This window comes from Protopterus annectens, chromosome 11.part0, assembly GCF_019279795.1.
Source record: "Protopterus annectens isolate FY-2018-M chromosome 11.part0, PAN1.0, whole genome shotgun sequence".
NCBI classification, from domain to species: domain Eukaryota; kingdom Metazoa; phylum Chordata; order Ceratodontiformes; family Protopteridae; genus Protopterus; species Protopterus annectens.
The window spans coordinates 84,878,726-84,902,116 of record NC_056745.1 but is presented as its reverse complement, the minus strand read 5'-3'; the positions used below and the strand labels follow the sequence as shown (position 1 = coordinate 84,902,116).

General features: G+C 39.6%; 1 protein-coding gene across 3 annotated transcripts in view; it reads right to left on the bottom strand.

Annotated features, from left to right (window-relative positions):
• The window catches only part of SLC13A4 (solute carrier family 13 member 4), a 378,128-nt gene that overhangs the window by 89,544 nt on the left and 265,193 nt on the right, over window positions 1-23,391 (bottom strand). For all 3 annotated transcript variants that reach the window (XM_044087466.1, XM_044087465.1, XM_044087467.1), the window contains 2 exons: window positions 22,592-22,779; window positions 6,234-6,353 (listed from right to left, as the gene is read on the bottom strand). In XM_044087466.1, the coding sequence (XP_043943401.1) occupies window positions 6,234-6,353; window positions 22,592-22,779 (308 nt within the window). The remainder of the gene's footprint in view (window positions 1-6,233; window positions 6,354-22,591; window positions 22,780-23,391) is intronic.

Genomic DNA, 23,391 nt, shown 5'->3' with positions numbered 1-23,391 from the left:
AGAAACTATGTTACCGGAGTCGTGAGCAGAGTTGATGATTTCGAGGAAGGAAAGGAGGGCAGTGGGGGTGCTATGTCCTAGTCTAAACCCATGTTGTGTAGGAGTCAGTAGATGGTTGTCAAGTAGGTAGGGTAAAAGTTGCAGGTGAATATTTTTTTTGAGTATCTTGGAGACAGGGGACAGGATAGCAATAGGGCAAAAGTTGGAGATTGAAATGTTGTTACCTGCTTTGTGGAGGGGGATGATGAAGGCTTTTTTCCAGAGGTGTGGTACATAGGATTTCTGGATGGAGCGATTTATTAGGATGCTGATGGGAAGCCATCAGCGGCTAGTTTGAGAAAGTTGGATGGAAAGTTATCTGGGGCATTAGAACAAGGTTTTAACTTTAGTAGGAGCTTTTTTATAGTGTGGGTAGGAATGGATTTGAGAGTGAAAGGGGAGGACTGAGAATTATTGGAGGTTGAATCCTTGGTTTCAGATATGTTGGGGGGGTATTATTAGGGAAAGATGAGGTGAGTTTGCCTATGCAGTCAATGAAAAAGGAGTTGAATTGGGTAGCTAGGTGGAGGCCAGGTGAGTCTGGGTCAGGGCAGGGGTTCTCCTTTTTGCTTGGAGATAGTATTGATGCAATGTTACTCCAAAACTTTTTGGGGTTGGTATTATGATTTTTTTGAAGTTTAAGATAGTAGGATTTACGGTTGATGCTTTTTGATTTTTACTTGATTTTGTAGTTGCTTGTATTCGGCAAGAGAGTTGGGAGTTTTGAATTTTTGATAGTATTTTCAGGTTTTGTCTTGGAGATGCATGAGGACTTTTGTGTCTTTGGTTAGCCAGGGGGCTGTTTTGGATTTGAGTCTTTTGGTTCTGCAGGGGGCAAAGCAGTTAAGTAGATCAGTGAGAACTGTATTGAAGTGTGAGACAGCAGTGTCTAAAGGAAGGGACCTTAGAGGGTTCCCGTTTATCTGTTTTAAAGCATTAGAAAAGATTAGGGGGTTGAAGTTTTGCATGTTGTGGGTTGTAATGTGTTTGTGCTGAAGGAGGAGGGGGTGGAGGGGAATGGTGTATGTAGGCAGGGAGATGGTCACTAAGGGAGTCTGGATGAGTACCACTATCAGAAATTCGGTTTGGGTGGGAGACTAGTAGCCAGTCAAGGATGCTACCTGTGGTGTAATCTTTATTTGATCTAGTAGGAGTTTGGATTAGCTGTGTGAATTGATATAGATTAATGCCTAGAGAAGGGGCTGATGAATCAATGGAAGACCAGTTAATGTTGACATCGCCTAAGATTATTGTTTCATTGTTTATGTTGGAAGTGAACCAGGCAAGAATATCTTCTAGAATAGGGATATTGTTACTAGGTGGTATGTACAGGGAGGCAATGCATAAAGTTTCATTGTTGTTTACTATGAGAAGGGTGAGGGTTAGCTCAGCGGTGTCAAATGAGGGTATGGGCTTAGTATAGGGGGTTACTGTTAAGGAGGAGGAGAAGAGTAAGGCCACTCCTCCACCTTTCTTCTGGGATCAGTCACTTTTTATGAGTTTATAGTTTGGGGTGTTATTTCTGTATCTTTTATATGTGGCTTTAACCAGGTTTCTATGATAGAGAGAATATCAGGTTTGTTGTGGGTATCCATGCATGAAAGGCAGGTATTTTATTACAAAGCCTCCTGGCATTAAGTGTAGCAAAGAGAAGAGATTTGTGGGGGAGGGGAGAACTATGTGAATCTGGTTTGGAATTGGAGTTATGTGAAGGCCCTGGGTTAGAGTGTATATCTCTAGAATGGAGGAGGAGGGTGACTAATTTAGAATAGAGTAAGGATAGGTATCCCTGATCTAAGGGGTTATACATTTGGGTATTGGAACTTAATGAGGTTAGCTTGGTAGGTATGGTAAGTGGTTTACTAGGAGTAATGAAGAGTTTCCTTTGAAAGAGAAAAGATATATTATGTTTATAGAGGTGGGAAGAGACTTGGATTGTTGAGGGAAAGTCTTTTTTAACATATATTGAAGTTGTGTGAAAGGGAGGAGAGTACTGGAACTGTGGGAGACTTGTGAGGCTGAGTAGGTAGAAGAGGAGGAGGCTTTGAAATAAGGACAGTAGAGCATGAGCAGGTTTTGTTTGCATGATGGGTGTTAGATGCAAGTCAAGTGAGAGGGATATGTAGAAAGAGAGACAGTTAAGAATGGGAGATGTGTAGTTACAAAGGTTAGTGTGTGGGGTGTAGACAGGGATGTTGCAGGGTGAAGAATGAGTTAAGCAGAGGGCAGTGGGTGGGAGTATGAAAGCAGGCTGAAGATAGTGATAGGGAGTAGAGGGAGGGAGGGGCCAAGTTTGATAGGCAAGTTGTTATGTGGGAGTGGTTGGATAAGTATAAAGGTAGATGTGCTGGGGGCAGGGTAGGGGAGCGGAGTGAGCCCGTAGGGTGAACAGAGCGGGTAGAGCCAAGGAAGAGATAAGCCAGCCAAGAAAAGTAATCAGTAATGCAGACCCAAGTCAGAACCAAAGGGCTTTGATAATAGTCAAGAGGTAAGTACAAAACCAGATATACACAAAAGTATATAATGTGTAGGTATTTACTACTGAATCTAAGGGTGTAGGGAAGTGTATGGGACTAAGTGTGGGGAAATGGTCAAGACAGAGGATGGCTTGTTTGGAATTAGAGTGGATTGTGTGGGGTATGTTAGTATATGTATAGGAGTATACTGCCACCTAGTGGTGAAACTACTATAGAAGGGACAAATTTAACAGGTAAAAAGGCTAGAGAAGGAAAAGAAGGTGGGTGGGGGGGGGATCTGGAGTACAGTAGGCTGCTTGCGTTATGCCGCGCGAACACCGGAACAACTAGATCATACCATTTCCAAGAGTTAAAAACAGTGCATGGTAAAACACATACACACTGTTAGATTTGTAGGGGAAGGTTGGCTAAATGACTACGTTGCAGATTCACAGTAATTCAGCTAGTCCCAGCAGGTCTTCCAGGTTAGATGCTGTTAAGAAAGGCAGGGAATTCCCGAGGGAGGGAGCAGGGGTGAGACACTGTTAGATATGCACTGTTAGATATGCAATAGGACACAGCACGAAAGGTGGGAGTTACCTGTCTGTATATCTAACAAGGTTAACAGTGGTGTCCCACAGAAGTCTGTACTGGGGTCATCTATATTCTGGAATATTCTAATCAGATATAAAAGTAGGAATTTGGCTATGAATATCCAGATTTGCCAATGACTGCAAACTGAGGCACTTCATTTTTTTCAACAAAACATCTACCAGCTGGTAGTGACTGCTGTTGCATTCATTGAAGCTGAAGGCATTATTAACCTACTGGCAGGAAAATTCAGCTCTGATTTTAGCCCCCCCCCCCATTGATTCCACAACTAATACCAGAAAGTGACACCCCCCAGCCATTACACAAGACCAAGATATAAAAGCACTTACAAAAGCTAACAAATACTCAATTTGTTGGCCCTGACAATATGTCCAGTTACATCCTGAATAGCATGAGGCATGACGTAGCTAACAGCGTTCAGCCTCAACCTTAACAGAGGTTTTGTACCTAGTGAATGAGGAACAGCAACAATCATACCCCTGCAAAAGGGAGGACCCCATACTGATCTTGGTAATTACATACCCATAGGTCTAACCAGCCTAATATGCATAGCCAAAGAAGTGGAGTTAATCAATAAGGACATAGGTAACCTCCAAACACTGGATCCATCTCAGTTCAGATTCATCAAAGGCAGGTCATGCTTATTCAACCTGGTGGACTTCTTTGACAGAGTCACCAAGGCAATGAATGAAGACAAAACAGTGCACACCGCCTACCTTAACCTGGCAAAAGCATTTGACACAATCCCCCATTGGATCATAGTAGAAAAGTTAAGCCAATAGAGTATAAATCCCTACATTACCCACAGGATCACCAACTGGCTGACAGAACACAAAAAATCAAAATAGGATAAGCTACCTTCACATAAAGACCAGTTACCAGTGGAGTCCTTCAGGACTTGGTGCTGGGACCATCCTGTTTGGCATCTACTTCTCTGAAGTTAAAACTACTACCAAAGTTCCAAAGTGGGTGCTGTAGTTAAATCCCCAGAAGTCTTAGCCATCCTCCAGGAAGGTTTAATGCAAACAAATGGTGCCAAAATCACAGACTAAAGCTAAATGCCAAAAATTACATTCCCACTACCTTTGGCAAGTCGGTGTCCCAATGAAGTAACCATATTGCAAATATTCCCCAAGAGGTGACCCTGTCATTCATGATTTGGGAACATACGTGGAAAACAACCTGACTTTCAAACAGTACCTGTCCACAGTGGTGAGGAAGTCCATCTATGTTGCACAGCTTATTAACAAAGGGACTGTTAATAGGTCTAAGGATGTTATTGCACCCCTCTATTCTGTCTTCATAAGGCAAATCATAGAATATAATGCTCCCTTTTGCATGAATCTGTCCAGACATATGCAACAGGTGGAATACTCACAGAATTACCTTACAAAAAGAACATTTGCCTTAAACAACTTGCTATATGTGGACTGTCAAAAAGACCTTTTAGTATATTCGGTCTCCTATAGATTGCTAAGGGATGGCCTGTGTCTGGCATACAAGACATTCTCTGATCCTGCCTTGATGTACTGCACATTAACAAATCTAACAGCATTACAGATACTTGGCCTAGGGATCTGAACCTCCTCTAAAACATCAATAGAACAGTCTGGAATGATAGGTGTATCTCACAGAGAATTGGACTGTCCTGGAACAGTCTTCAAACCATATAAAACTCATCATTGTCCATATTTAAGTGTAATTTAGATCTATGGATGGGAAACTGTAAATTTAGCCTAGGACTCCCCCCACCATACTAATGGACAGAGGCAGCAAAATTATTTATTCCATATTCAGGCCCTTATAAATAATCCATGGCACTAATACAGTTAGCCTCACTAAGGATATTAGTCCAAAAAGCGGAAAGAGAAATTTAAACTCCACACTGGGAGGTAAAGTTGGCCAGGATTAAAATGTCCCTCTTGGCCAGATGGCCTAGTACATACCTATGAATCTAGTGAGTTTTGAAGTGATGATAATAAGTTGAGTTAAAAAGAGAATTAGAAAAAGATAAGACATAAGAAACTTTGAGTAAGTTATGACTGTTAAGTGAGAAGAGGGCACCAGGTAAAGTCTATGTCTAGGGATACAAAGTAATAAAATATTGAGTAATATAAAAACTGAAAAAGGGAAAAAGCCCTTAAAAATCACATATAATACCCCCCCCCCAGAATATATATACCATACGTATTGTACAAAGGCATAATAAGATTAATCAAGGCCAGGTTTGTCTAAAGTTTGGGTATATAATCTGCTCTATAACTCCCTGCAATGTACCCCCAGGAAGAAGAGATCTCCTTTATCAATCACCTAATATATTGAAATATGACAACCAGCTAGTGATTTATAAGTGAAGTTAGATTGCATATTATCCATCAGTAGTGTATCTTACCCTGGCATATCATCCTGTCAGCTCTGTAAGATCCTTACCTATATGGGACATGCCAGACTTCCCCTTCTGGTTCTAACTTTATTTGGGGTTATCATTAATCCAACCAATAGTACCATTTTATTACCTACCCATTCTGATCAATCCTGCTCTTCAATCAACTGTAGCACCTGGTTATGGTCAATCAGTTCATCCATAACCAATAAAGAATCCATGGACCATGTTGTACAAAGCAAGAAAGAATCACTAAATTGTATAACCAATAGTCTCTGAAACAAACCCACAGCACATTTTCATCACTGTGGCGGGCAGCCTGGAAGTGTCTTCACTAGTAAAGCTGGAGTGTAATAACACCTGTTCCAGGTGTAGGATGCCATAGCTTTGTGATCTTGTAGCAGTTCTCAGTTAACAAACACATATCCAGCTCACCTGAAGTAGTTTAGTGGCCAATGCCCAGAACAATCAACATCTTCATTCATCTGCAACACTTACCTTTATATTCCTGCACCAGCTGACCTAGAAACACCTTTGTGGTTTATTGTGCTTTGAGGAAAGGGGATTCCCCCTATTCAGTAACTACCATTGACTTATGTGATTTTTCACCAAATATACAAATACAAGGTACACATATTTGGCCTTTAATGTCTCAAGTAATTATAACATGTATGACATCAAATCTGGATAAATATATATAATGGTGCATTAAACTTAATTTGAGGAAATTCACTTATACAAACTTGCATCCGAGGAAAAGCCAGTGTAACCAGAACCAGGTTGAAACCAGCATGATGAATGATATTGGGAAACTGAAGATAAACCAGCTGCCAAAATTGATCTCCTGGGATCTGGGATAACGGCTACAATAAAACACAAATAACAGAAAAGACAAACATAACTACACTTATAGACTAACAATGACACTATAAAACAATATTTTTAGTTTTATATTTGACACTATAAACACCTACCACAGTACTTTTCCAAATGTAGGAAATTGCACTGCTTTGAAATGTACAGAAAACTGAAAAGTTGTCGAATATCTGCTTAACTTAATAGGGTACTATCTCTATGGATATATATTTTGCATTTCATTTATTTACTGATTTTTGCAGTTTATATACTGATCAAAATATTTTTGTTGTACATTATATCTGTTCATTTGTGTTTGTAATTTCACTTCGTAATTCTTGAAGTTTATCTCCTAGAGTCTACAATGAAAAGTGACAACCAGCTCAATCGGCCTATACTGGTAAACAAATGCAAATAAAATAAGTAACTATTAAAAGGAATGAGCTGTAAAGGTACCACATCAGAATGTTACTTAATAAGAAAGAAACTGGAAGCACTAGTACGCAAAATGTACAGTTTCTTCATGTTATTGTGTTTAGGTTATTCAGAGTTAGAAAACCTTCCAAGTGGACCCCCCAGTTAGTATTTGTACCAAAGGGCCTAGATTGAATCCTGGCTGACTGAAAAACTAAACACACATCCATTTTTTGAGAAAATTAAAATTTTTAGCTCAATATTTGAGAAACTACTTTCACAGCTCCTCTACCAATATAAAATGCTTACAGGTATGTGGGACTGTGCTATAACTAGCAACTAACTGAGGTTCAAAGGCCATATGGTTATGAGATTCATCAATAAACAAGGCATACAAGACTAATCATATAGTAAACACATTCAACTGAGACTATGACAGAGGGAATCTGTATGTTTTCAAAACCATGGACCTCTTATTAGCATTATAATATGCTTAATAATACAGAGGTGGCCTGATTACTCTACACTAGTAACGTCTGAAATGGGAGTATATGTACCAAGTCTTGAGGAAAAGAGTAGTTAGAGATGTGCCAGACCCTCTGGGGTATGAAAGAGGTGTCAACAGAATGAGATGTATATATATCATAATCTGATACTGTTCACTGTCTTCTCCAGAAGAAAGATGCTAGAAGATTCCACTGGTCTTAGAGATTTCCATCTCCCTCTTCCTTCAGTGACCACTACCCAATAAGCCTAAACATGAATCTTGCAAGCCAAAAAATTGCTCTTCAACTCCTGTCTTTTAGACTCAAATTTTAAAATAACATCAATAAGCTAAAAGCCAGTCTAAATATCCTCAAATGGTACAACCTCCTAAACAAAACCAATGCCAATCTATCAGCAGAATCTCCAACTATAACTCTCAAAAATTTACAAGACACTTGCTTTCCACTATGTTCCAATCTATGCATAAAAAAATGACTGGTTAACCAAAAAACTAAAATCCCTACTTAAACTCAGAATTGAAGCCTGGCATACATGGAAAGACAGCCCAAACAATTATACAAAACAACATTTTATCCAACCCAGGAACTTAGCAAAGTGATCTATCAAAAGACACAAATCACAACTTATAAAAATGAAACAAGATATAACCCTAAACAATTCTGGAAAGACAGAAACTGGCTAACAGGTAGGAAGATAAACTCAAACTCATACATGTCTGCTACTAAATTCTCCCCACAAACGTCCTAACAGAATTTAGTAACCTTCCATCAACAAGATGAATACAACCAATGCCCCGGTACTTCCACCTTACACTCTAAATTTTTTTAAAAGTAAACACAATACAGACTACATTTGAGCAACTAAAAACTGACAGTCTCTCTGGCTCTGACAGAATACATCCCTAGTTTAACTTTCACTGTAGGGAACATGTAATAATGCCACCTGAACACATACGTAACCTCTGTCTAACGCAAAACGTTATGCCGGACATATGGAAAACTGCCATAGTAAACCCACTTCCAAAACCAAAAAAAGCTCTCCCACTATCATCCAATATCCATTCTGCCTACCTTTGGAAAAATTCTGGAGAAAATCATCTCTACCAATATTATAGAATATATCTATAATCTCCTATCTAGGAAACACCATGGTTTCTGACTAGGACCTTGATGTACTGGTTAGGACCTAAGACCATAATTACCCTGTGGACTCTTACAGAGGAAATTCTACTAGCTATGGACAAAAGGCAACTTACAGGAGCTACATTTATTTATTTGTTTATTTTTTTTAACACCTTTACTAAATTATCACTTAAGACACAAGCAAACATACATTAATATAAAAGAAAATAAATCAAATTTATCATGTTTCCAGTTACATATAAAAAAGAACATGTGATGTAACTGTCATTAATCCAACATCACATAAATTGCTCAATTCCTGCCTTTCCTTAAACGTCAATCCTCCTCCAGAACATTAGTCTGCATGCATTGTTCCTACAATTTCCATTATTTCAATGTAATTTGCACCTTCCCTTTTCTAAATATTCCACTTCCTGTACTTTTCTCTCTGTTAACAATATTCAATACTTCAAGTACAGTTGGTTTAGACTCTGATTTTAATTTTCTAGTAATTGCTTTTTTAGTAGTCACCAGAATTAAACTTACCAAGGCCTTACTATGTCTAGGCAACTCAGATCTTGTATATCCCAGCTCAAAAAATCATTTCCTTAGTTACACCCATTTGCTTTGGCCGCCCAGTATTTTTGACAGAGTACTCTGTAGGGAATTTTTGAAATCTACCAACTCATTACTCTCCCAGAACACATGCTCCCAGTATTCACTTTCTTCTACATTATACCTCCAACATTTGCTATCTACCTGAGGAAAATACTTTGGAGTCTGCTTGTGGTATGAAATACCTATGTAAACACTAACACTTCCAAGCAAAAATCCTAAACCTTCTAGACTTTGTTGCATATTTGTGAGCCATACATATATCCCCCATTGTTCCCTTGTGAATTGCTTATCCAGTCTCTCCTCCCCATCTTTTCTAACCTTCTCTGATTGATTCTTATAGTTATAGTTTTATATGTCCTATTAATTATCCATTTTTCAACAGCAGCTTATGTTCTAGATTCAACTAAAACATCTGCCATACCAATTTTTTTCACTTAGGATTCCCCTATCCCTTTCTCTTTACCTATGCTCTGATACTAATCCCTGATAGGGAAGGCAGCCTCTGTCCTGCAGTCTAAATGTCTTCTTAGCCTCATCCTATTCTGTTACCTTTCCCTCTCTAGTTATTTGCTCCAATACCTTGGTTCCTTTGCTAGCATTCACCAGAACATTCCAGCCTCTGCTTACCTATTCTGTGTACCTAAAATTGCAGTCATACCTATTAACAAAATCTCTTTTCTCTGTTCTCATATTGGCTTAGTTCTTACAATACTTTCTGCTACTTTATGAATATAATATTATATAATATAGACCCAATATCCTGTATGGTTATTGTTATTCTCCTTAAGGATCAGCATCCAAAATCCCAGTCTCTAATTGTTTCTTGAGCTTCCTGCATTTCGTCATGATCCATTTCCACTCTGAATTATCACTTTCTGCTTGTGTTATGTGTATAAGCCTTAAATGTGTAGCTCTAAAATATCCCTTCAAATCAGGTAAACCTAAAACACCTTCTCCTGTCGGAAGGATCAGCTAATTCCACTTGACCCTTGCCTTCTTCCCCTCCCAGATACATTCCTTCAACTCTATTAATTATTGCCTTCAACTTCTCCTCTGGTTGATAACATTTGCCTGACCTGTTTATAAAACTAAAGGAACTAAAAACATTTTCACTGCTTGTACCTTGCTATTCATATCCATAAACAAAAGCTTCCAGTTTCTTAGTTTTTTATATTATTTTTGTTTAATCTCTTCCTACATATCCTTAGCTGCCATAACAGAAGTCTTTTTAATTCATACTAACCATCTTATCGTGTCCCCATAAATATGGGTATTGCTTAACCAATTTGTGTGTGAATACATACTTTACTGATATAGCTTTTGTTTTATCTTCATTAATTTTATATCCTGAAAAGACTTAAAACTGTCTCAAAATGTTCCACAACACTGAAATGTCCTTTTCTGGAGTTATCTGGTGCAAAATAATATCATCTGCAAAATAAAGCCAACTTTAATGATTACCATGCCAATTATATCCTTGAATTTCTGAGTCCCCTAAATGTAAAGCAAATAATAAAGAAGAGAGAGGACACCCCTGCCTAGTTCCTCTGTTCAGGCACAACTTATCAGAGAGAAACCCTCTCACTTTAATTATTGCCTCTGATCCTTTATGTATCTTCCTAATTAACCATATTATTATATCAGGGGAATGCAAATCCTTCCATTGACTTACTAATAAAATCCCATTTACTCTGTCAAGTGCTTTTTCTGCATCAAGACCCACCAATAACAGCTGTATTTTTTAAATTCTTCTTCCTTCTAGATCATCATTGTTCTATTAATGTTGTCAAATGTTTGCCTCCCATGTACAACACCACATTGATCCATGGCGCTATCTTTATGACCTTACAAAAGCTTTCAAATTGCTGTTACATCACCTTTTTGAAATTGGCAATAGTCCAGACAGCCTTGCCTGGTTCCAAAGCTGTCTTACAAATCGTCACTTTCAACTCAAACTTCACTTCTTGATTTTACCATCATCTAGTCTAAAACAAGGCATCCCTCAAGGATCCATCCTGGTGCCAATTCTTTTTTCCATTAACATCAATAAACTTCCCCATGATCTCTTACATTTTCCTCCACCTTTATGCCAACAGCATGGTTCCATGGTTCTATTCCAGTCAAACCAATCCCTCACACTATTGCAAAATCAACTGCAATCTGACATCCTCTTTCTTATCACAATGGCTTGAGCATTAAAAATACTACTAAATTCATCCAAAACCAAAACTGTACTCTTTAGAACCAAACAGAAACTGAGCAAAATCACACATACACTTAAAATCACAGATTACAATAATATAACTATACAACACACTACCTCTTTTTAATACCTAGGTCTCTTGCTTGACCAGTCTCTTAGTTTTAACCCCATCTAGTCACAAAAAATAAAATAAACCCCCTTGTGTTCTGAGTAAACAAGATCTCTCCCTTCCTATAAAAAATAGAATGGCTATACGAAAAGGCATATTACTATCACAGCTTAAGTATGCCTTTAATATAATAGTATAATACCTCAAGGCATTCAACAGCCACTCAATGTTTCACTGATAAAATATACAAAGTTTATTACTCTCTCTCATGCAAAAAGGAGCACCACTGCAAAATACTTCAAAAAGCTAAATTTCTCCCAATCAAAGAGCAGACCTCATGTGTTCACACCTGCTCAAACTGCTATACAACACCACATTCTCACTCCTAGCAGCTAAACTAGAGATTGTCCTACCTAGAACCATAGAAATTATGACCATACAGCATCCACACTACAAGATTGTGAAAGTAAATTCCATGATTTTGATCACACCTTCTCAATATCAGGACCAAGGTAATATATCCCTACAACTTAAAAGACTCATCCTCATACAAAACATTTACAGCACAATTAAAAACTCATCTCAAAGACCAAGCAAAGTGCCAATGCTTTATCTCTAATTATATAATCTAACTCCGCCACAGCTCTCCCAGTTTAAAGATTTCACCTCTGCATCTCATGCATCACACCTCTGTCTTCCTACGACTAAGTACCATAATCACATGTCACATGTGTAGGACTGTCTATTTTCTTTTACATTTCCTAGTCTGCAAACAGTACATAAACTACTGTAAATTATGAAACTTTGTGACATATGTTGTACACCATGCTGTATAGTCTGAAAATGTGTGTGCGTGTGTGAGCACATGTATGTGTGTACATATGTGTGTGTGTTTGCTTTTATCTTGTGATTCTTGTGTAATACATGGTTGCTCTGTGTTTTTACCCAGGCTGAAATTAAAATTGGTCATTTGTGATTAGTGGTCTACTTCGGTTTACAAATTCAAATAAATCAAATAAACATGAATAGACATGATCCATCTCTTTAAGTTGGGTCCCAGTGAAACATAATAGAATGAGCTAAATTAAATATCTGCACACATGGTTAAAAAAAAAATTGTATGTGGGGCCCTGCACTTCTGATCTAAGGGTCTTCACCCGCCATGACCTCCTCATTTAATAAGTAACTCTGAGGTCACAAAACCTAGTTAAAGAAGTCATGGATTATTGTCTGTATGTGTAACTAGCTCATCTTATTGTAGTATGTTGAAAAGTGACGATCAAACATATACCGACTTAAATACCTGGGTAGGTAGACCTGAAGAGATGCACCACAGATAAAACCTAGTATACAGGAATAGTGTGTGAAATGAAATGCACTGCTGCATTAGAGGTCAGGGGTGGCAATATAAAGCACATTAGCCACTATCCTGCAAACAAAAGAAACACTGTGTGATGTCATAGACGGGTGCATAGGAAACTGTGAGTGACTACCAGCTACTGGTCACCACTCCATCTGAAGGTGGACGATATAATGATGCAAACAGAAGAAGAACAAGACATGTACAATTCATTGCATCGTACAGGATCATAATAATGGTCTGTCTCTTTCTGACACCTCCTATTCACCTCTCAGTCATTCTGTCCACCTGTTTTACACCCTATAGCCATGCTCTTCAGCTTGAACCTTGCACATTAATATACCTATTCCCATGTCTTTAATTCAGATATTCTGCATCCTTCTTTCTTGTTTACAGCTGACTTTCATACATTTTGCCACTTCTACTATTTACTTTCTCCCATGTGATAGTAACTTCCCATATGACATCATCCTATGTACTAACCTATCTCTTTCTTTCTTTTTCTTTCTTTTCTTTCTTTCTTTCTTACTTTCTTTCTCTTTCCCTGTCATAGATTAAAACCTTTGTTTGTAATTAATGAAATGATATCACTGTTAAACTTGTGTTTCTATTTGCAACCTTGTATCCTAATTTCTATGTATCAACATTGTATTTAAATCTTTTTGTATATATTTTGCATGCTAATTTTAATTTTGTGGAGCTTTTCTCCCCGGGCCACCACTGAAAAATGGGCTCTTCCAGGTCCAGTGGACTTTCCTGGTCAACAAATGCAACAAATAAATAAATTAATAAATAAATGGTGCTATGATCCCCAACAGGATCATCATCAAATGTATTGTTATATGCAAACCTAATTCATTTTTAATGGCTAACAGTGACCATTGGTTTCTTGAGGGTAGTGTAAACTGTATAAGTAGATCTGGGTTTGCACATTTCAACTAATCATAAAAATAGAGTGGTATATCAACTGAATTAATGAATGCGGACAAAATGGAAAGAAAGAGGGAGAGATGCAGAATGATGGTATCCACTCTGCTGACTTTTGCAGATTACATTTGCAGACCCACTGGAACTATGCAGTTCTACTGCAGCTCAAAGCCATGACATTTATTTCACAGAAATATATATATTTATATTTTCGGGAACTTTGTAATATGACGTGTGTCTAGTTATCTTAAGTAAAATATGGCTATCTAAGCCATTTTTTCCTGAGAAAGCCCGATCTTTAAATTGTTTTATTTATCTGGTGTGTTTATTCTATTTCTCTTTGCTTACTATGCATGTACAGCAACACGGTGCTCCAGCGCACAAAACATTCTGTCCCGAATTTTGTGTAGAACAGTACAGTCTTCTCACCAGTCTCAGGCATAGCGCAGTGCGGGTCTATGTCATAAGATCGCAAGTTCAAAAGACCGAATTTCAAAATATCTAAAACTCAAAATATTGAAATAATTTTAATGCAGGGGGCAAGCCCCCTTCACCCACATGTGGGGGACTGTGGCCCGCATACCCCCTGCTAAATGTATACACCAACTTCAAAATCATACAACAGAGGAGAAGAGACACATTCCCATTTTTGATATGTTGAGTTTGACAGATGTAACACGAGGGAAAGCTGCTGTTAAAGTACAATGATTAAATAGACAAACTGATGGCAATATGAAATTCTGCTGGGGGGGGGAACTATCCCCCAAATCCTTTCAATATATAATAACCCAAAGGCTTGACTTAGCCAACAGAAATGCTGATGGGTTGTCCAGGACTTGTTATGAGTGCAAAAGTACTAGCTTAGTGTTGAAAGGGTGTAGCTGAAGCATGTTGGTTCTAGTAAATGGGCAATGTTTCTTTAAACAATGTGCTGCAGAAAGTGAAGCAAGGGAACAGGCCCAAACCACTTAGCCAGGCACTCGCTATTAGCAAACTAAGATGGCAATGATTATCAATCAGTCCTGTGTAAAGAAGTAGCCTGGAGAACTAGAATCAGGGAGTTCATTCTTTAAGTGGAAGTTAGGAAGCAGTGAGCTGGAGCTAGAAGTCCCAAGAGGCCTAGACTGTAAGAGCCTAGTCAGGGATCACTTGTGGATTATACTTGGGAGAATCATCTGGAAGACAGAGTTGAAACTGGGACCTGAATGAAGTCTACAGGCTGGTACTTTTAAAGACACCCTATTCCTAGAGGGGCTGTGAGAGAAACTATACTATTGCTGATGAAAAGAAACCACAGGTACTGTTCTGTTTTGTCTCGGGCAATGTGGACTAGTGGGCTATTGTTCTGAATTTTCTGTGACTCTGTGAAAAGAAACTGTGATTTATACAAATTCTACCTTCAATGTCTCCCTGGACTTTGTGTGTGTGTGTGTGTGTGTGTGTGTGTGTGTGTGTGTGTGTGTGTGTGTGTGTGTGTGGCGGGGGGGGGGGTATTTTTAAACATATCTAAACAAACAAATGTTTGCCACACACACACACACACCAGTACTTAACTGTAGATGTTCTAAGAACCAACCATGGAAGATACGACTAAAAAAATGATGTATATGTAATAGCTTTTAAATATGCCAGCTGTCCGTATAGTTGACAGCTGTTTTGTCAATACATGTTTTTTCACTGCAGTGGTTAAAAAATGACAGCAAAACATGAAAAAAATCTCATAAAATTTTGAACTGTTGCAGTTCCATTGCCTTTGAGTGTCACAAATATGTACTTGCTAAAGGTGACAATGCTACACTTCCTTGTATTTATTTTAACCGTATTTCTAATACATCATTGATTTATAATACTTTAGCCCTTGTTGTAGTAACAACAGTGTTACTGAGTGAACACACTCTGGGTTAGTGGTTTGGAGATATAAAAAACAGATGTTAAAACCAAAATGTGTCATTACTGAGTGCTGACGAATGCCACTGGTCACCTTTCTGCTGTGTGAGGTAACCCTTGCTACTTTAACTAAGTGGGATTTCTCTGTTTGACAGTCTGCTATTCACCGTACAAGATAAGGTTCTATACTTAGGCCTCAAAGCTTATATGCAGTTCTAGCATGGAGAATACTGTCAACAAACATGGCCATATCCAGGCACATTGTATAAAGTGCATGTCCTCTAGCTACAACTTCACTAACTGTCTCGAAGAAGAAAAACTGGTAGCTTTCCTAATAAGTGGTGAGATTCAGAGGTTGATTTTAAGTTATAGATAGAGAATCCTGAAGCAACTGCAGACTTTTACATTTCAGGAGCAACGATGCGACATGACTGAAGGGGGCAGCTACTGCACTGAGGTCTGTGGTTCCCCTCATTACAGTATCCCCTTAAGAACAAAAAGAAGTACCCTGAGAAATGACTGATGGGTCTCTGTTGTTTGGCTTTTACATTCACTCCCTACCAGCACATTGTTGTGACCTCCCATGACACTTCAGATGAACTTTTTGTCTTAGAAATAAAGTAGTGCAGGACTATCTCATCCTTCTTAATGTGAACTAGGGCAACTCGATTCTGTTCTGGCGCAGTTACTAATATGAAATTATACTTCTACTCTTATGAGTATTTGTACTGAAAAAATCATTCCCTGTACATGTAAAATCAAGTACCTGAGGGGGATACTTATTGAAGTCTTGTCCTTTGCTGTACAAGTCATCCCAACTGTTAAAAACTGAGGTCATTTACTAGATACCCTTAACAGTGCCAGATATTTCTTCTCTACCACCTTCTGATACAATCTCATAACTTTATTGTTACTCTCTAGATTTCTCTTTGACTGTAACAACGACAGAGCTAACATTTGCTCTAATGGCCAGACTTGAATAAATTATACTATAAATCTGCTGAATTTATTTGTAACTGCACACATAACCACCACTGTGAGCTACTCATGTTCCATCAGTGGTCGCCATTTTGTCTGACACTCTACTACTATCAACTCACCAGTTCTAGCACCCTCCTCTTCTTGGTTACGGCCATCTCAATGTTAAAAAGGCAAAACAAGGTCAATCTGGAGCAGGGAAACTCAGCATGCATTACAATGAAGAAACCCTTGTCAAAAACGTAATATTGCAATCAACTCAATTAGGCAATAACTCAAAGCTAGCTCACTCCAAGAAAAATTTCATTTTAGATAAATTTGTACAGATGCTCTCCAAAGAACAAAATTGTGGAAGCTGCAGCCTTTCTAAAACTGAATCCCAGGCTGTCAGGTAAAAAGGGTTGCACCCTGAATTGAGAAAATGATTGTCCCCCTGAGCAATAAGTGAGGAACTGTGGTAATGGCCAAGGTGTCCCAGAATTAAACTCCTAAAGAGGGTACCAATGTTGCGAGGCCAATCTGGTGCTATCAGAATCATGCAGGCTTTTCCTGACTTTCAACAATACCTTTGGAAGAAGAGGCAAAGGAGGAAAGGCATACACGTGAAGGTTTCTCCAACTGAAGGATAGTGCATCTATTTTCCAGGCTTTTGGATGAAAAGCCTTGTGCAAAACTTTGGCAGTTGGGAAATTTAGAGGAGAAGCGAACAGATCTATGTCTGGAGTTCCCCGCCCAACTGAAAAAACACCTGATGATCCAACTTCCATTCGCGAGGATCCACAATCTGTCTGCTCAGAACATCTGCTAAAGAATTTTGTGCTCCTGGCAGAAACTGTGCTCAAGAGTGATGTGCAGTTTTAAAGCAGTTTCCCATGCATTGCTTGTCTGCAAAAGGGGGGAAAAATGGGGTTTCCCCCGCTTGTTGATGTACCACATGACTGTTGTGTTGTCTGTTTCAACACCAGTCCTGTTGAAGTAGGCTCTTGAATGCTTCCCAAAACAAATTGAACTGCCAGCATCTCTTTCATGTTGATATGAAATGGAGCTCTGGGGCCAAAGGTCTTGAATCCATTTTCCAATGAGCTCCCCCGGCGACTCCCAGGCTCTGTCGTTAATATCTGACATGCCTCTGGTGGGTCACAGAGAGTCCCTTGTTTAGGTGACATTCCCCGAGCCCACCACAGAAATTCTTTTGAAAGCAAGGGAGAATCTGAATGACAGTGTCCAAATCGTGGCTGTGTTGAGTCCAAAAGCTTTTGAGATACCATTGTAACTTCCTCATATGCAGTTTGGCATTGGGAAGTACTAGAATCAAGATGCCATGAACCCTAAGGCTTGAAGGACTGTCCTTGCAGTCAGCCTGGACATTACTGAAAGCTGTTGGAAGTATTGTGAAGATTCTTTGTTTGTCCGGGTAAGAAATGCCATCTGAGTTGCTGTATTCAGTCTCACACCCAGAAAACACATCTCTTGTGAGGGTACTAGACTGGACTTTATTTCGTTCACAGAATACCCTAGGCATCTTAAAACTGTCATTACATATGAAGATGTTGAAGAAGTTTTTCTTGCCCTTTAGCCAGAACAAACAGTCGTCCAGATAAGGATAAATTTGAATTCCTTTTAGTCTGAAAAAGAATGGAGCCAGGACTTTTGTGAATACCCTGGGCAGTAGAAAGCCAAAGGGCAATGCAGAGAACTGATAATGCAAATTCCCATTCCCAAATCTCAGGAATTCCTGCAACTGGGCCGATAGGAATGTGAAGATAGGCCTCTTGAGATCCAGAGTTACCATCCAGTGATCTTGCCCAGCATAGGCAGCAACTGCTGAAGTTAACATCTTGAACTTTGGAATTTCCAAAAGGTGTTTAGAATGGACAAATCCAGAATTGGTCCCAAGTTTTCTTTTTTGGCACTAAGAAAAAAAGGGGAAAAAAACCCTGTGCCTCTTTCGCAGAAGGTACTTCCTGTATTGCTCCACTGAAGCAGAGAAGAAATTTTTTGCCTGTGCTTCCAGTCTTTGCTGATGAGGCACATCTGGCATACAACTTTGAAAGGAGGGAAAGTGTGGAAATAAAATTTGTAGCCTGACGATTTACAATGTATCCAATACCCATTGTCCTGGGTAACCAAATGCCAATACTTTGCAAAAGTCCCAGTTTTCCTCCCTAGAGGAGCTGCCAGCATGGCAGAGTCCGACAAGGCTGAAAGAGCGCCGAGTGTCATTGAGCTTGTTTCCGAAAGGACTGATCCTGCCCTCCCAGCAGAAGGGGTAAAGAACCCAAAGTCTTAGGAGTAGCAGGGCCCTGAGAGGAAGCTCTACCCCTACTCCTGCGCCCTAGACCAAGCCCCCTAGACTGATAATCTGAAGAGGAAAAAAGAATTACCACCCTTTTAGTAGTGACCCAATTCTGCTACTGAACTTAGGGGGAGCTGGAACTCTGGTAAACAATCCTTAACTGTCCAATGCCATAGACTTAGCGTTTCCTCCATTATTTCAAAGATCTGATTCAACCGGAGGAGGCCAAAAAGAACATCAGACTGTGCAAAGGAGCATCCATTATCCGGAAGGCCTTAACATGTTTGACAATAGCGTTCTGAACTTTTAACCAGGCATGCCATGTAAGAACTAAACTAAACCAGTAGCAGCCACTCCTGGAAAGAAGCCTGTAAAGCATCAAAACCACATTGCAAAGAATGCTTACCAACTTGGTCTGAAACATGCACTAAATCCTGAAGCTCTTTACATTCCAATACCTTCAGATAAAGCATCAACTTTACATTTCAATTGGCCCAGCAAATAATTTTGACAATGTAAAAGCACTCCCCTAGCTAAAAGTGGAAGAGGTATTGGCCAACTTCACCCCACCTATCCAGAGCTCTTGAAGCATCCATGTCCAAAGGAACTGGATTCACCCAACCACAAGCAGCCCCTGGACACCCTTGGGGGCCTTGAGTAATGGTGTCTGGGTCAGCCCTGGACTTTGTATATAAATACTAGAGAGCTTCCTGGTACCCTGCAGTATCTATCTGGTTTAGCAGGGGCAGGGAAGGAGCAAAGAGTCAGTTGCAGTTAAGAGAAGCCTCAGAAAATACATCCTGAACAACATCCAATACAGGGGAATAGCCAAAGGCCCTATGCTGAGGCAAAAACAAGAGATTCTCTAAGCCTCTTTCACGAGAGAATCAGAATAATCCTGGCCTTCCCATTTAAAAAGCTCCCCTCATGGAATGCAAGGTTTCAGAAAAGAAAATCTTCAGGAGGGATGCAGAGGGAGGGAGAATCCTCAGCCTCTGAATCAGAGTAGGGAGGAAATCCTGAGGCTCTTCCAACAGAAGAATCAGGGTCATTGGAAGACTGATCCAGACCCTCTATCCCTGGCTCTACCCTGGGCCTTTTTCTCCAGGGGAGGCATAGAACCCTAATTAAAGTAATCAAATCCTCCGCCACCTTTAACATAAAAGCTTTCTAGGAGCTGGGACCCTGTGTGGACAGACATTCAGCAGGGGCAGAATTAGATTTAGAAAGGCTTTTACCATATGAGAAGGGGGAGGCCTAGAAAGTCTCTGTGAGGGGAGGGAACCACTCAATACGAGGAAGCCCTTCTTCAGCCTGGCCTCCACAACAGGGGAGAAGCCACTTCCCTGAAGTAGCAAAGGCTCCCCTTGAGACTCAGCTAAACTGTCAGGAAGTGAGCCGTTGAAGTAGTCGTACTGGCTCTACCGGTAACCGGGCGTCGTCGCACGTGGACTCATCTTGTTTGGACCGCAAAGGATTACCTCCTTGCAGTGTTTAGCCGAACTGGGCGGAGAATCAGCGGAGAAAGGCATGTTATAATTGCACCTGTTTACCAAACACCTAGCCTAGCACAGTCCAAAGCGACGATGTAATAGTGCACTCATCAAAGGCAGCACAAAAGCGACACCCAACAACGCCGCGTGCTCAGGCCTGAAACAAGGAATACAGAGTAAATGGTAATCCCTATGAGGAATCTGTTTCCCACAAGAAATACAGTTATTAACTTTTTCTGGACAGCCGGTAATACTGTGAGAGCGAAAAAAAGACAAAGGTAATCCCCAGCGAGTGCGCCAGCCAACAGTCTCGGTCCTGAAACTTCAAAAACCGACAATTCCAGAAAGCCGAACGGCACTGTGCAAACACTGCTTGCTTAGGACCCGCACGCGGCAAGAAAGATTAGTATGGTATGAAACAGGTCATGCGCATTTGTACTGGCATAACATACTGATGTCAGCCTCGAGCGCCATGACCGACGCCTTGAGATTCTAGCCAACTCTTTGGTGGTCTGGGCCGCATAGGTGGACAATGAATACTCCATATGTCAGGACTGGCAGCAATGGTAGACGAAAGAATCATCAACGGTGTTGGCTGAGTAGACACACACTCTGGGTTAGTGGTTTGGAGATATAAAAAATAGATGTTAAAACCAAAATGTGTCATTACTGGAGTGCTGGACTATCGCCGCACTGGTCACCTTTCTGCTGTGTGAGGTAACCCTTTGCTACTTTAACTAAGTGGGATTTCTCTCTTGTTTGACAGTCCTGCTGCTATTCACCTGGTACAAGATAAGGTTCCCAGTATGCTTAGGCTCCTCAAAGCTTTATATATGCAGTTCTAGCATGGAGAATACTGTATCCAACAAACATGGCCATATCCAGGCACATTGTATAAAGTAAAAGCATGTCCCTCTAGCTACAACTTCACTAACTGTCTCGAGAAGAAGAAGAAAAACTGGTAGCTTTCTTCTGGCCGAAGTGATGGTGAGATTCAGAGGTTGATTTTAAGTTATAGATAGAGAATCCTGGAGCAACAACTTCAGACACAGACTTTACATTTCAGGAGCAACAATGCGATCTTCTGATTCGGATAGGGGCAGCTACTGCACTTTGAGGTCTGTGGTTCCCCTCATTGCTAGTATCCCTTAAGAACAAAAAGAAGCAATACCCTAAGAAATGACTGATGGGTCTCTGTTGTTTGGCTTTTACATTCCCTCCCCTACCGTAGCACATTGTTGTGAACCTCCCATGACACACTTCAGATGAACTTTTTGTCTTAGAAATAAAGTAGTGCAGGACTATCTCATCCTTCTTAATGTGAACTAGGGCAACTCGATTCTGTTCTGGTAGCAGTTACTACTAATGATGAAATTATACTTCTACCTCTTATGAGTATTTCATACTGAAAAATCATTCCCTGTACATGTAAAATCAAGTACCTGAGGGGGATACTTACTGAAGTCTTGTCCTTTGCTGTACAAGTCATCCCAACTGTTAAAAACTGAGGTCATTTGCTAGATACCCTTAACAGTGCCAGATATTTCTTCTCTACCACCTTCTGATACAATCTCACTTAACTTTATTATTTACTCTCTCCTAGATTTCTCTTTGACTGCTGCTTAAACAACGACAGAGCTAACATTTGCCTTCTAATGGCCAGACTTGAATAAATTATACTATATATGAAATCTGCTGAATTTATTTTGTAACTGCACACATAACCACCACTGTGAGCTACTCATGATGTTCCATCCAGTGGTGCAGCCATTTTGTCTGACACCTCTACTACTTAACAACAACCCTGCCAGTTCCTAGCAACCCCTCCTCTCTTCTTGAAATTACGGCCATCTCAATGATTCATAGAAAGGTGCACCTCATCTAGATACTGGAGGTCAGTTGGAAATCTCCTACAGAACAGATGTACCAACTCTTGTAATGACTCACTATTCAAAAACTGTGTGGTTACATGTGCAGTCAACTCCATGATGAAGGATACAAAAAACTCCTATACAGTGAAAAGACCTCTCCTACTTCTGTGACCAAACAAAATGGAACTTTAAATAAGGTCTTACCAATCGCTTATCATGCCAGAAAAGAATTGTGACCTTAATTGCTGCTTATAAAACCTAACCTGACCTAACCTATTTGTGCTGCAAAGCATAAAAGTCCTGTCTTAACTCTACATTCTCTTACAGTATACTGTAGAAATTATACTATAGTCACAGGCCTCCTATGAAAATTGCCTGCTATACAGTGGACAACTGTTAAACAAAACATACAATAAGTAAATAACTTGCTTAAAAAAACAGAAAAATAAATGTATCTCTTACTTGCTAAACTGCTCTGCAAAAATCAGGTTAGTTGCTGTCCCAGTGAAGGTGGTTATTCCACCAATAGTAGCAGCGTATGTAATGCTGAGTGACAGACACTTGCAGATCATGTGATCCCTTTCAGATTTGTATCTGCTGTTGTACTTGTTCTTGCATTCCAGAGGAGAAAGAGGAAGTACTATTTTAGTCTGTTGAAATAAAGTAACATTTTAGATGGAGTAATCAGGTTTGGCTCAGTGCGGTATTATTTCATTTGCAACCTTTGTCATTTGCACACAGCTTGATAATCTAATATCAGACCGACACCACTGTTCATTCATCACAGATCTATACTTAACATGAACAAAGCATTTAATCTGATATTAATTTATAGCAAGGGGTTAAACTAAAAAACTTAGGAGCTGTAACTATTCTCTGTTAATTTGTAGGTGAATGAAATGCCATATGCAGTTAAGAAAACCCTCCAGCGTTACTAAATGGGGTAAAGACGTCAGAAGAGATGGACCTCATTAAAGAAATGGATTTGAGAAGGAGAAACATAGTTCTAAACATTTTCCTAAGTGACAGATTTTGTAACCTGTTGAAATCCTGATCTGGGCTCTGTATAACAAACTGCAGACCTAAGTTGGAATCCTATAAGACTTTTCTTCCATATCACAAGATGACATTACTTAGCCTAGCTTACTATCTTTCATCTGCAAACAACCAAAACAGAGGGGGGTTTTATGTATGTATTTTGTATGTGCAAAAAAAAATTTTTATTATATATATATATATATATATATATATATATATATATA